The sequence below is a fragment of the Hippocampus bargibanti genome, linkage group LG05 (assembly GCF_051943395.1).
Source record: "Hippocampus bargibanti isolate YZ-2025 linkage group LG05, ASM5194339v1, whole genome shotgun sequence".
NCBI lineage: Eukaryota > Metazoa > Chordata > Actinopteri > Syngnathiformes > Syngnathidae > Hippocampus > Hippocampus bargibanti.
The window spans coordinates 19,268,115-19,282,500 of NC_142738.1; the positions used below are offsets into that span (position 1 = coordinate 19,268,115).

At 41.1% G+C, this 14,386-nt stretch overlaps 1 protein-coding gene across 4 annotated transcripts in view; it reads right to left on the minus strand.

Annotated features, from left to right (window-relative positions):
• Positions 1–285: 285 nt before the first annotated feature.
• Positions 286–14,386, minus strand: part of LOC148898149 (UPF0606 protein KIAA1549) — a 31,514-nt gene continuing 17,413 nt past the window's right edge. The window contains exons 7-24 of one of the 4 annotated variants that reach the window (XM_088997156.1): positions 14,092–14,281; positions 13,887–13,946; positions 13,617–13,762; positions 11,201–11,378; positions 9,608–9,792; positions 9,091–9,237; positions 8,751–8,978; positions 8,201–8,424; positions 6,331–6,440; positions 5,038–5,052; positions 4,546–4,742; positions 4,237–4,460; positions 4,020–4,158; positions 3,554–3,880; positions 2,585–2,637; positions 1,985–2,133; positions 1,328–1,482; positions 286–770 (exon numbers count right to left, since the gene is read on the minus strand). In XM_088997156.1, coding sequence (XP_088853282.1) covers positions 588–770; positions 1,328–1,482; positions 1,985–2,133; positions 2,585–2,637; positions 3,554–3,880; positions 4,020–4,158; positions 4,237–4,460; positions 4,546–4,742; positions 5,038–5,052; positions 6,331–6,440; positions 8,201–8,424; positions 8,751–8,978; positions 9,091–9,237; positions 9,608–9,792; positions 11,201–11,378; positions 13,617–13,762; positions 13,887–13,946; positions 14,092–14,281 — 2,910 coding nt within the window. In that variant the 3' untranslated portion in view covers positions 286–587. Of the gene's footprint in view, positions 771–1,327; positions 1,483–1,984; positions 2,134–2,221; positions 2,294–2,584; positions 2,638–3,553; positions 3,881–4,019; positions 4,159–4,236; positions 4,461–4,545; positions 4,743–5,037; positions 5,053–6,303; positions 6,441–8,200; positions 8,425–8,750; positions 8,979–9,090; positions 9,238–9,607; positions 9,793–11,200; positions 11,379–13,616; positions 13,763–13,886; positions 13,947–14,091; positions 14,282–14,386 lie in introns of those variants that run through there. The other 3 variants (XM_088997155.1, XR_016115055.1, XM_088997157.1) reach the window with 3 other exon arrangements.

The window sequence follows — 14,386 nt, forward strand, 5'->3', positions numbered from 1 at the left end:
ACTATCGATATATCCGACCCTGTTTGCATGTAATTTTCTCAGCGCGTGCATAGAAATAGTATCGATATAACCGGGACTATCGATATATCCGATATCGATATAACGAGACTTTACTGTAGTTCAAAAACATACAGAAGTAACAGCTCTGACTAATTCATGTCATGTAAGCGAAGTATTACAGACTTCTTTGAGACAGAACCCATTCACTGGCTTTGAACTACGACCTCACGATAGAGCCAAATCAAAGGATACAAAATATGGAAGAAAAGCATGACTCAGATGAGATGGACGTTAAGCAGTTCTTTAAAAACGATGTGTGCATGGAAATCATCATACTGAATACCGAAATCACAAGGATGTGAATGCCAGATCTCGTTACTGTCATGTAAGAATGATGTCCCAAAGTGACATTCTGGAGAGGATTTCCTTCTCAAACTAGCTCTCTCCCTGGCTAACTTCAAATCTCCAAAAGAAACATGAATTAGCCACATCAAGATTGACGTGTCGCAGGACAACCTCTCTGCTTTGCTTCTCGGTGGGCTTCCACAGGAAGCATTGTCATATTAGCAGTTGGGATCAGCATTCGCTCAGCTCTGGTAGCTCTGTTTCTGCGACAGACGCAAAAGTTCCTCACGAATGGCCTTGATCAAGGAGGCAGAGGACTGGATGGGAGGGCTTGCACCCAGTGAGACTGGAGCTGACATGTAGCCTGCCCCAACTTCCAAGCGGGCAGCAGGAGATGACGGCTCCCTGAGGACACTACAGGGAATCTGCAAGATAACAAGGAAGATGTCAGGACAAGACAGGAAGTGTCAGATATTAAGTTGCAGCGGCTCTCGGACGACTTCTCATGCATTGAATAAACGGCAAAGTTGTCTAAAACATATGTGTGATTCACCATTCACAAATACACTCAAAGTATTTGTATATGTTTTTAAGTGTAACCGAAGCAAATTGCTGATAAAGTCATTGATTTCAGCTTTTTATTTTTTTGTGATGAGGCTCAAGATGTGGACAGAAAGTACTAGAGTAATTGCATTCAGAAGTATGTTGAAGTTGAGTTGGAGCTAAGCTTCAGCTCAATTATTACAAATACAGAAAGTTCTTGCAGAGACATTGTTTCAATGGCATATAAATATAACCCTTATTTAAATAACCAAAACGATCAAAATATCCCATCTGTTTTATCAATGAATATATCCCAGTGAAAAACCTAACCCACTTCCAATGAGAGTTGAGAAAAGGAACTGTGAAATTAATCATTCGGAATCTACAAACATGAAGCATTTATAAAAGACAAGAGAATGATGTAGGCATTTGCACTCACTGCACTGTTATCTGGAAGTGCTCTGCAATAACTGTCTTCGCTGTAATTGTTCCAGCTGATGGCTCCATTCTGTCCTGGATAGCCTCTGACTCCAGCTGGATAACCATTCATACGGCTGGACAGGCCTACCTGCGTCAGTTGATGAAGCTGTGCGCCTGCACACGCATCAAAAGAGACACATCAAGACTTTCATGACATCACGTTTGTGTAACAAATGTAATTTTGTTCCAACTTTTTTTGGGTATTCCAGTAAATGCCGCACTTACAACTCCTTTCATAATTGAAGAGACGCACAGCCTTTCACGTTGACCCCCCCTACCGTCCCTAATACAATCAGCAATGTCAGCCAAGCAACAAAGGCCGCAAAAGTAATTGTGCTGTTGCCAGGATAGCTGTGTTAAGTCTTTGTATAACATTCCGCTCATGTGATTTATTATAATATCATTGAGACAAAGTGTGTTTGTCAGTACTGTAAATAAGTTTGTAAGCGTTGGTTTGCACCATGCAGTTACCAGATAAGCTAACAGTTAGCCCACCGTGTTCGAATAGTAGGACAATACACATTCATTATGTTATGGTAGTTTTGATGACCCGTGACTTTATGACTAAAATGCACATTATCAAAGAGGGTTCTTTTAATATTATTTCTAACGGTACCTGCGGTACCCCCTACTGGCCGGGGCCGAGCCGATGTAGGCAGCTCATCTGCGTTGAGAACCTTGCTGGAGTAAAAATTGTCGAGCTGGAGTTGGTCCCCGGCCCCAAGTGCCTCTCCCGGGGAAAGGTAAGTCAGACCACGATATTGCCTGGAGAATAAAATATTTTCACTAAATCAAACCCCCAAGCATCAAGTCACGCAATAAAACAAAGACTTTGCTACAGTAAGAGTCCAACCTTTGGCTACTGTCGAACATGACCACTTGTTCGCTTATTTATCTCAACCGGATGTGACTGGTGCTCTACTTTCTAGGGAAAAAAGCATATTGCATGTGTGTATATGTTGTATTCATTTGCAAGAGTGCCTTAGTGTTTTGGGGCCCAGGGAAAATACGAAGGCAGAGAACTGTTCCGTTAAACCAATAAAATAAAAATGATCCCTTAAATTATTCATAGGTCTGACAGACTGGATGATTCAGGAAACGAGGCAAAGGAAGTATTTTTCAGCATCGATCAACAACAAAGTACTTTGTTGAGGACAAAGAAAATGAAAATCTACATGTGCTCAAGTACATGATGTCCGTTGAAAGCCTTACTCGCCTTGGCATTAAGCCTTGAACAGGAGGAGGAGACACACTCAGGTCGCCAAATCTCTGAGGGGAGCACAGAGAATGAAAGCAGTGATGAAAGAAAACAGGAGATAATGAGCTTTATGAAGCTATTTTCTTACAAATATCATTTTAAAAACAATGCTGCTTTGCATTAATAAGATGTACCTGCTTTTCATAATGGCACCTGATACTCTTATAACATGCAATTTGGGTATGCAACTTTGAGTATAATGTCATTAAAGATTCAAATGTAAATAAAAGATGTGAGTGTCCCGATAGTCGAGTGGTTATCACAGTGCAGAGGTGCCGGGTTCAATTCCAGCTCAGGCCTTACTGTGTGGAGTTTGCATGTCCTTTTCAGGCCTGCATGTCACGACCCGAGTGACGTTAAAGCTGGTCAGATAATGAATGAATGATTTTATTTTATGATACAGCAAAAAATACCCCAAATTTGCAATGTCAAGAAACAAATATTGCAAATAAATTTCTGAAGCAATGACTGTATTAGTATTTCCCTTGTTGTTGAACGAATGTGTACAACATATGGGTTTCACTTTTTGATTTGAACTCTTGAAATAAATCACATTTTCATCAACAGACTTTTTTTTTTTCAAAATAGGCAAATAAGTATCACTTATGATTCACACGAACGACAACAGACATCTATTTGGGCCAATTCCTACAAAAGAAGCTCAAGATCAAGCATATGCAGTGAACATTAGTGAAACTGCTTAGCCGTAGAGAACTCACAGCGTTGTACAGAGGGCCAGCAGATGGTCTTCTGTACTTAACAGATTAGTTTAGCGGTTACACTTTGAAGCTACTGTACGTACAGACTTCAACTGAAGAAAGAAAAATGAAAGGGAATCGAGAGCGAAGACGTGGTTTATGATTTCAAGAGAGATAAATTCTTGAAATGTGGTGTTTTTTTGTCTACCTCCTACATTTGGCTACTTACACCAGTGTAGGGGCCAAAACCTGGATAGGATGGGCCCCAAGGTCGGGGGCCACGACCCGCAGGACTGGAGTCAGACATTTTGGAACTGACCCCCGGCAGAGTCACCCCAGCGGAACTGCCTTGGGAAGTGGGTGACACAAGGGCAAAGGCGTCATCCAGCAGCGAATGCATTTGCTGCCGCGCCTCTTCGATAGAGGGCTGTAGTGACATGTAGGTGGGTGGGGGAGGGGCATGTCCAGGAGGTGAGGAAGCGGGACCTTGGAAGACATCATCTGTGGTAGGCGACAGGCTTATATGGGTCAACGCTGGGGCTTGGTCAGGATCCGACTATAATGTACCATAAAAAAAAAAATCGAGAGGTCACGAAGTAGTTGCATTCAGTCTGGACTGACTTAAGACTCAACAAAAAGTTGCGATCTTCAATGCACAGCTGTTTTAATGACCAAGCCAACCACATTAAACCTACCACATAAGCCACATTGTTGACCCCAGGACATTTCCTACACACAGCGTCAGTGTCTTCGGGGATGAGGTAATCTTTGTCTGCATCTGTCATGCCTCCATTTGACTTCATCCTCTGTTTGGGAGACCACCTCCCTCGAACACTGGATACAAAATGAAATGTTATCTCATCATTTACCCAAAAGGTTTCCACAGTTAAAATTAATGAAACAGACACCAACTTTTTGGGTTGTTCCTTGAAGATGGAGGGCACTTGCACATTTTGATCTAAAATCCTATCAATTTGCAGCTGCGCTTTATGGTAAATGATAGCTTGTTCTTTGGCATCCACAAGGTCTATGTCACTCATGGCAGGAAAGTCATAGTGGCCCTTCCTCTTGGAACGAAGGCGGATCTTGTTTCGATGATGCTCAATCTCTGCTTTTTGTCTCATTGCTACTTGGATCTGATGAGAAACCACGTCATGTAGAAAGGACATGTGAACCTCGATCAGGTTGGAAATGTGAACATGAGGATCAAGAAAGGCAAACCTCCTTCTTGGTATCGGGCAATTTGCCAGTACCAGGGTGGTTGTTCAGGGGTGGGATCGTCATGGGCTGCATGGCAATTAGTTGCACTTTGTTGGGGAGTCTTCGGCTTACGTCTGTGGCCCGTGACATCCGATCAACATGTTCAAATATGGAAGCGGGTGACATCAGTTCATTGAGACCATTTGTGGGAGGCGAACCTAAAGTGATGCAAATAGCAGTTTTAAAAGTCTTGAACACCGCACTTCATATGTCTAAATGACCACATAGAGTCAAACTAGGTTGCCCCATCGAAAGGATGATTAACATCACACCCAGGCCCTCAAAAAGGACCTGTTTTTTTTGGGGGAGACTATATTAACATTGAACTTATTTCGCTGACAGTTGGGTTGACAGTGATGAATGGTCAGAACAAACAAAGCACACAACGATCACAGAATGATATAAAACAATTGGAGATTCACAGAGGCAGATGGAAAGAAGACAAGGTCTTACCAATTCTGTTTTTGCCTGCACCGCAATAGAAAGGAAAGACAGTTAAATTGGAACAGATCAGTTCTCTGTAAAGACTCCACATATTGATTGCGAGTAAGGGCATTCAGATGGGATTCTAAATTTAGAACAGCGATGGTCAATTGGTGGTTCACACAATTTTGATACTATTGTTGTATGTATCCGTGCACACGGCAGTGAACAACTTAACATGAAATAACAAGCAGTACCGCATTGGAAATATGTGTAACAACTTGGATAATGTGTACTGCTTCCAAACAATAATCAACAATAATTGTCCTTGAAAATGTCAACCAACTCTTTAAAATACACATTTGTAGAACACATACAACATAGCATTCAACAGAACACCAGTAAATGTGTGATTCATGTAGACAAGTTTAGCGCACCAGCTTCACCCACCACTGAAGTAGATCATTGTCAGTATGCAGCTTTCTCACTGTATCAACGGCCAACTTTACAACTATCGCAAACGAACATCTTTTTTGCAGTTCCTTGGAAACGTATTTTGCATGCGGCAATCTCGTGTGAGTCCATTAACCTTTGAACCGCGTGCCTCACCTGTGCTGAATTTAAAAGGAATGAGAAAAGCCACTTTGATTGGCCTGGAATCAAGTCGGCTGTATTCAGTCCCATAATGATGCAATTGCCCATTTCTAACTGCGCCCAGGCATGTACGAAAATAGCAAAACATGTGGGCAGTTATACTGCAATAGATTTGGGATGGGCATTAAAATGGGGCCCCATGTGTTAAGATCAGTTTTCATGAATGATAACAGCTTTCCTGAAGTTCAGAATGAGTTCAATTAATGTTGTCAAAGTCAAGGCCCGGGGGATCTGGCCTGCCACATCATTTTATTTGTCCAGCAAAAGCAAATCAAGGTTTTGTACATGGCTGTAACTTGATTGGTTCCCAGCGCTGACGTCACCCAATGATATTCCATGGTTTATAGCCACGTGGATTGGCTGTGCGTTGTCTCAGTCCCGCTCTGTGTTATTATCATGACTCTAATTCACGGATTTTCATCTATTGCTGGTGGTCCTAGTCCCCATTAACCGCGAAAAACGAGGGATTACTGTATTTTGTCTTCACAATTTTTGTCACTACTTTTCCAACTAAATTCTCATGAGACACAGAATATCATCTCACTCATCACAGTCCGGTCAGTTCTTTCCAATGTTTCTTTTCCCCTACCCGTCTTTTGCTGTGTGTAGAAAAGTGGCTTGAGTGTTGCCAGGGGCACTTGCCATTTAAAATATTGATGGGGATCTTACTCATCTGCTTGCTGTCACTGGGTGTGACCTGGGCTCTCTGGTTCTCCTCAGTTGACTTGCGCCCACTGGAGCGGTCACTCACCATGGAATCGCTGTCTGACGGAGAGATCCTAAGCACAGAATATTCACTTGAATGAATAATTAAAGCCTGAGGATGGGCTTACGTGCTGGAATATTCTGCATAATAAAAACTGGCACTTTAGTTTAGAGGTCAAAACTGGGACGTTTCTAAGACAATGCGTTTGGTTCAAAGCTTGTTCGACTCATAAAATTCTTAATGTATTCTTCTTAGCAAGATTGAATCCCCACTGGTGTACCGGGTCATATTTGGACATTCAGCATGATGAGGGAAACTATAAAAAAAACAAAAACAAATGAATAAATAAATAAAAAGCTCTTACAGTCATATATGTCAATGGTTCATTGATATATATGACAGTCAAAGTTTTGTTTGTGTGGCTGACTGAAAAAAAATATTACCGTAATCATTTTATTGACTTCAGCTTATAAAGTAAATAAATAAAATAAAATAATAAAGAAATAAAATAATAAATAAATAAACATTACAATCAGAATCAGTGGTGATTACTGTTGAGCCTAATTTGCACTTGAGGTAATGCACTTGAGGTACACAATACACACAAACGCAGGCTAGCACGGACGCATACACACATACACGCACGCACGCACGCACGCACACACACGCACACAAACACATGTGCACACAAAATGTAATGATAACATGCAAGGAAAGGTGATTTTCCAGCAAGTAGGCCTTTTTCTTTTTGTTGGTTCAAATACAATCGCTATCAATATACCGGAATTTCCGGACTATATGCCGCAACTTTTGCCACAATCTTTCAACCCTGCGGTTTATGCAACGGTGCGACCAATGTATGCATTTTTTTCCTAACGGCCGCCAAGGGGCGCTGGATCACTCAAGGTAAGAGTAACGGCAAATATATGTGCAGAGGAAGACGCAAGTTTAATTAACTTCTCGTGTGAATCGTGCATTTTAAGTGGCCCTCCGAGTTGACTGGCTTGGATAAACAGCGGCGTGAAATCGTTTACCTAAACTGGCCGTATGCAAAGAGCAACTTTTGCACAAGTCTGCCAGTGGATTCTGATAGCGTGGAGCAGTGTTAAAAAAAATCAACCATCACCAATGGATTTTGAAAAGCCGGTCTGCTGCGTGACGGAGAGGACGGCACGAGCTCGGGAGGATGGCTCTCAGCGACTTGCTATGTTTATGTAACCAGTCCTGATAGTGAGTGCTCAAGTATTTTTTTCCGTTTTGGTTCCGACTTGGTATTCCGACTTGGTATGTTTTTGTGCCCAGACCTGTTATTGGGCGCTAACGTGTTGCTGCTGTGTCTAATTTTTCCCGGAATGTTTTTTTAACCAACTGTGTTCGGGCTGCTTGTTGCGTTGCTGCCGTGTAACAGGCCCTGATTTGAAACAAAAGTTACGGTATAGTATTAAAACTTTTTCTGTGTACCGTCTTTCTTTATAAATATCTCATGTTTCAATTTGGGCACATGCTGTTTATAGACAGGTGCGGCTTATGTATATACAAAATGATTACTGGGTGAGTCTAATAATCAGGTGGGCTCTGTAGTCCGGAAATTACAGTACATCAAACTTATACACTTTGATAGTTCATTAAAATTTGATATCAATGTGAATTGATTTATTTGGCTGGATACAAAATGTTCCAGTAAATGTCATTTCATATTAATTGACTTGATAAATGGAGAGAAGTTTCAATCTGGGTATATCATGCTATTTTCATTCTTTGGTTTTATGAAACCTTCCACAGAAAATCTGTGAGTGATCAAAACTCCTCCTTTGCACTGCCAGGAGCACTGACCTTTCTCGTCTTCGAAAGCTGCGGGATGCTTTGGTGGAGGAGGCAGAATTTTTGGATATGGGGGTGGGGACATCCCCTTTGTGGGAAGAACTGGGGCCTTCCTTTTCTGAAATGGGCAGAGGCCCCGCTGTGATGGATTCTTGGACCACTATGACATTATCTCTATCCTGCTGGCCAAGATGCAGCTTCGCAAAGTCAAAGCCTTTCACGGTGGGGGCCTGTAACTGAAACAAGAGACATTTACATGACCAAGAGCGCTTTCAAAAAGTGAATGCTTACTCAAAAGCAGGGATATTTTTTAAGTCACAAAGAAATTGAATGATAGGATTGAACGGCCTAACTAGTAATCTGCCCTCATAAATGCCATTGCAAACAAAACTCTAAACATGAACTCGAAATCTACTTCAGCAAAAAATACTTTACGTCGCTACAAATGTGAAGAATAACTACTCAGGGAGACAGGACACGCAGTTCACAGAGGGTATAGCATGAGCCTAATGTCCAGCTAAGCTGCAAACACAAATATCTGTTTGGATACTACAGCCTGTACCTCCTTCTTCACCCGCCTCCCCTTTGGGAACACTGTCATTCTCTCTTCTTTCTTCATCTCCTCTGTTTTCTTTTGTGTTGCTTTGTTCTTTTGTCCATGCTTTTCTTCCGGTAGGAATGACTTTGTTTCAGACTGCTTCATTTCTTCTTCTTCTTCCTCATGATCTCCTTCTTCATCACTTTCTTCCTCCTCCTCACTGTTTGTATGGTCTTCGCTGTTGATTGTTCCCTGAGCAGAAGTAGTAGTAGCAGATGGATTCGTTCCATCTGTAGCTACGCAATATTTTAATAGTAAAGAAGCATGACTCGGCTGAACAAACTCTGCAACTAACAAATGGTACCTTTCGGTTTTTAACATTGATTTCCTCCTCTTCCTCTTCATATTCCTCTTCTTCCTCCTCATAACACCACTCTCCTTCTTTGCTAACCTCTTTACCCATCTCATGTTGAGGGAGTGCCCAGTGAACGGGGCTCTGTGAGGTAGCAGACTGAGTATATATGAGAGTGGTATTATGTAGCAGATCATGAAGTTAAATTAGTTTCTTTTGTACATGTAACAAAATTACAGTAAGATATGAGTTCATGAGCTTCAAAGCACAGCATTTACTGGTAGAAGAAAAAAACTGTGCCAATGATGGAAAAGAAAAAAACCTTGGGGCAGAGGGGGAATTGTCGAGTCCAATATTACATAACCAATCCATATCATGTTCTTTCATAAAATTATTGCTGAAATAATACTTCATGAACAGCTATAATTTCTTTGGTGATTTAAAAAAAACAATAATGTAAGAAGACAACCTGAAATATGTTGAAATCAGTAAATGAACCTTCATTCCAGAAAAGCTCTACTATATCTACCTTCTGTCTCTGTTGGATGGATGTCATGGCATCTGGCTGGAACTCCAGCTTATCTGATCGGCACAATTTCCAGCAAATGATGGCAATAATGACAATAGCCACCAGTAGAGGAATCACCACTCCGATGATGATCCAGATTTTGGGGTTCTCTGTGTCAGAAGGCGGTGATGGCACGTTCTCAACAGCTGAAGGGTGAAAGACAGAAGTTGCACACATACCGTAAGGATTCAATTATTTTATTGAATAAGTTATGCCACACAGACACCCAAACCCACACACACACACACACACACACACACACACACACACACACACACACACACGCACAGACACACACACGCACACACACACACACACACACACACACGCACACACGCACACACACACACACGCACACACGCACACACAATTTTTTTTGTTGGAGAGGTGATTGTTGTCTTTTAGCTGTAATTTTAACCAAACATACTTTCATTAGTTGAAATGACTTTTGCTTTATCCCTTGGGAAAGTTAATTAATTAAAAACAGTCAGCACGAGGAGGGAATTCTCTTGAGTGACTCTCATTAGCCTGTTGTCCAATCTTCAGAGTCAGGGTGTTGGTACATTGTACATAAGGGAGAGTAATTAACTAACATGAATGATCACATGGTTAGAACTTTGGGCCCTTATTCTGTATACACGAATGGACAAAATAAGATATTTATTTATGTGCTTTTTGTGAAAAAAACACAACCCCACAATAGTCGCTAAAATATCAATTGAAGTAAAAATGCACTGAAAAACTGGCATTGGTTTTGGTGGTCCACAAAAAAAATGAATGGCTTTGACAAAGGATCTCTGTTGTACAGCCTTTTGATGACTGCAAATAAACATTTTCTGTAGACTTGAGTTATGTATCTACAGTATTGACCCATATTTTTGTTCAATAGGATTTAGGTCAGGGTTCAGAAAGCCACCTTACAATAACGCATTGTTTCCTTCAGGGCTAGTATTGGATATTTTTAGCTGTGAGTTTTGGCTCTTTATCTTGTTGGATGACCCACAATTGTTTGTTCACTCCGAAATGGGTTGATCATCAGACATGGATTCAGAAACCCTGTGTCATATGAAGCAAAGCAGCCCCAGAACATAACATAGCCTACTACATGTTTCCCAGGAGAGTTTTTTTCAGTCTCCCAGAAACTTTGAGGCGTTTTAAATATGCATTTGGCAGATTCTAGTTCCATCAGTTATTTATTTTACCATCGCTAGATATTTTCTTTCTTAAATGAAGTTTCCAATAATTCGATCTATGTGTGGTTGTTGACTCAAAACAATGATAAATCGGACATTCAACAACATATTATATGCAGCAAAACTGTCTTGGAATGATTCATTGCTTTATTGTCGTGTATATGAGAGTCGCTCCATGAACATCTCTTTGTTTGCAGCATTGGCTGTTTGAAAGTGCTCTATAAATACTGTAAAGTTGAGCTGAGTAGAGAACCCATGCAAGCCCAAACAAACAACTTGGCTGAAAAGAAAACAGCTTCACGTTATCTTACCAATATCAAGCACTACAATATCAGTAAACTGCACTGAGGAAGATACTCACGTTGTGCTAAAATGCCCTCAACACGATACCCCAAGATAATGGCGGCCTTTTGGACATCCAAGCTGTTGAGAATGTTGGCCATTTCAAGAGCAGGGACCCTCTGGCCAACAAGACGCTCCACAAAATACACAACTTCCAAGGGATGGTCCACACCTACAGGTCGATTAATGCTCACAACCTATCAATTGATATAAAGAGGAGTTCAGTTGGTCAAGCAGCTGATTTTTCGATAATGCGAGGTACATCATGGGCCGACAACTAGTCAATCAAAATATTGAAAATAGTGCTTGGTGTAAATCTGCAGGGAAGTGTATTAGACTGTGTGTTGGTAATTATCACCACCGTTGATTTTTGAGGGCACCTCAACCACACACAGCTGCATGCCGACATTTGGAAACATTTTACAGCTAAAATGTAAAGTGTCCTTGCGAGCTTTGAAAGGCGCTTGAAATAAAATGTATTACAGTAAAGTCTCGTTATATCGATATCGGTTATATCGATAGTACCGCTTATTACGATACTATTTCTATGAACGCAAGGAGAAAATTACATGCGCGCAGGGTCGGATATATCGATAGTCCCGGTTATATCGATATTTTTTCGGACTCCCGAGAATATCGATATGACGAGACTTTACTGTATTATTATTATTACAAAATAATCCTTAATAGTAATCATCTTCATTATCATAATAATAAAAAAACAAGGCGTCATGGTGGACCACTGGTCAAGACACATGCCTTACAGTGCAGAGGTGCAACATTTGATGCTGGCTCTGGCCTTCCAGTGTGGAGTTAGCCTGTTCTCCTCATGGATGCCTGGGTTTTCTCCGGTTACCCCACTTTCAGAATCAGAATCAGAATACCTTCCACATTCCGAAAACATGCATGGCAGGAACATTCTTAATTGTTGTTAGGTGTGATTGCGAGCACAAATGGTTGTTTGTCTATGTATGTGTGATGTGCAATAGGCTGGAAACGGATTCAGTGTACTCCTTCCACTGCCCCAAGACAGCTGGGATAGGCTTCAGCAAGCCCATGGCCCTTGTGAGGATAAAGGTCAGGGACAACGTCATCTTTCTTGTCAAATATGCTCTTTGCATAACATAGATGTACGTATTCGGAAATGGATGGATGGATCCACAACATAGAGCGGCCAGCCTTGTGTCTGCACAAAATTTAAGAGACCCCAGCGTTTCTGCATGCTCCACATACTAAAAGAGAGCCTATATACTCTTGACAGACAACTATCCACACTCTCATTTGCATTTAATAACAATTAAACATTGCCAATTAACCTGCAGGAGTCCACATACTAGAGCAAGAACATACAAATACTACCCAAAAGGCTCCAGCACATTGATTTGAGTCAAAAACAGTCGATAGAATAAATCAGATACCAAAAACGATTCCCTGAATAGTGCCATGTTTGAATGAAACAGGATGTGATAAACTCAAATAAAGTCATAAGCGTATTTTCATGACAACATGGTTCTTGCTTCCAGCTAAGCCAATTATGCATGTATAATATACAATCTACTTTTATTTAATACATCAAGCTCAAATTGCTTATTTTATCACAAGTATGTTTATGTATGCACAAGCTGCACCTGAATGCTCAGAGACAGAACGACACAGCACATTGTGTTGAGCACAGCCCCTGAAATGCTTTTTTTTTTACACAAGACAGACAGGTCTTATCCAGTTAGGTTGCTATTCGACCAGAAAGATAGTTATCACTCTGGCATCCTTTCAGTTTCAGAACTTTCTGTGTTGCATTTCCCTTTCTTCGGATTGCTACATCTTTAACCAAACACCATTCACTGGCTCTATCGATGTCTACCCTCTAAATAACAGACAATGTCTTCATCGTGCTGAAAGAAAAACACAAGTGCAACAATGAATAATTTATGTGATTTGTGCAGCTTTGGAGCTCACAGGATGCATCAAGTGGGGCGACAGGGAAGAAAACGAACAAGACTTGGTGCAGTTGTAATCTTGAATGGGATGCTAAATGGGATGCTGTTGCCACGGCAACACGTTTCCATCGAGCGCCGCATGACGCTGATGAGCAGGTGCAGGGCAACCCCACAAAAGCTAGAGTCTGATTAGTAAAGCAGTAAGCAGTAACACTTCGCCTGAAATAAGGAGCCCTCAGTAGTCATTTCATAGCAAGATAGTTAGGACTTAGACAAGGCAATTGCAATAAGCAAATGGCAAAATGAAGAAAATTTCCTCAAAATACAGTCATCTATTTAGAAAAAGACAAATGTGCAAAGATCAACAACCCAGTAAGCACCACAAGGTCCTAAAGCTTGCCACTGAAACATTTTTTTTTTCTCCAAATCAAGACACAGATATTTACTCTGACATATGGGTCACTGCCATTTTCAAAATGCAGTATGTACACATGGTACCTGAACGCTGCTGTTGCCAATGTTGGTGGCTCTCTTGACACGTCTGACTAATCCCATAGCTTCTCCAAGTAACATCGCCACCCTGCGCTCGATGTTCGCTTGAAAGGTCCTCTTGCCTACGTCACTGTCCAACACTCCTAAAAGAACTAAGTTTTTGAAAACCAGAAATAAGATATGAAAAATACAGATCGTACATAAAAGTTGCACAAATTGATTACCATGATGGCAGATCATCACAAGTAACAGAAAATCTTACCTAATCTATCTTACCTGTTCTCACCCAGGAGGACCGAAGGGACTGGCTTGTGTTTAACTTTGGATAATGAAATGCTTTTGATGAAGGGAAAAATCATGCCATGACATTGTTCCATGTCATCATGATATGGCACCATTAGAAGAAAGGTCAAATAAGAGATCATTGTGCTGTACTTTAAAATGAAAAACGCAATAATAATACAAAAAAAGTACGACTTACGCTCAGCAATCTGCTGGACAGGGAAGCCCATGTAATAGCTGAATTCTACTTTGGTGAGCTTCATGAGAGCAATGCTAACCTCTGATCCCATGATGTAACCCTGGGGGCTGTGCACAATGAAGGTGATATCCACTGGATACCTCCCCAGTTGTTGCAGGTTTTTAGGAACTGCCATTGTAATGTTGATAACCTGCAGCAAAATAAAAACATCCAGTTAAATGCACGGTATAAGGTCGACAGGGGGAGGTAATTATCAGCATTACTTATGTAGAAAATCCTATCAACAGTTAATCCA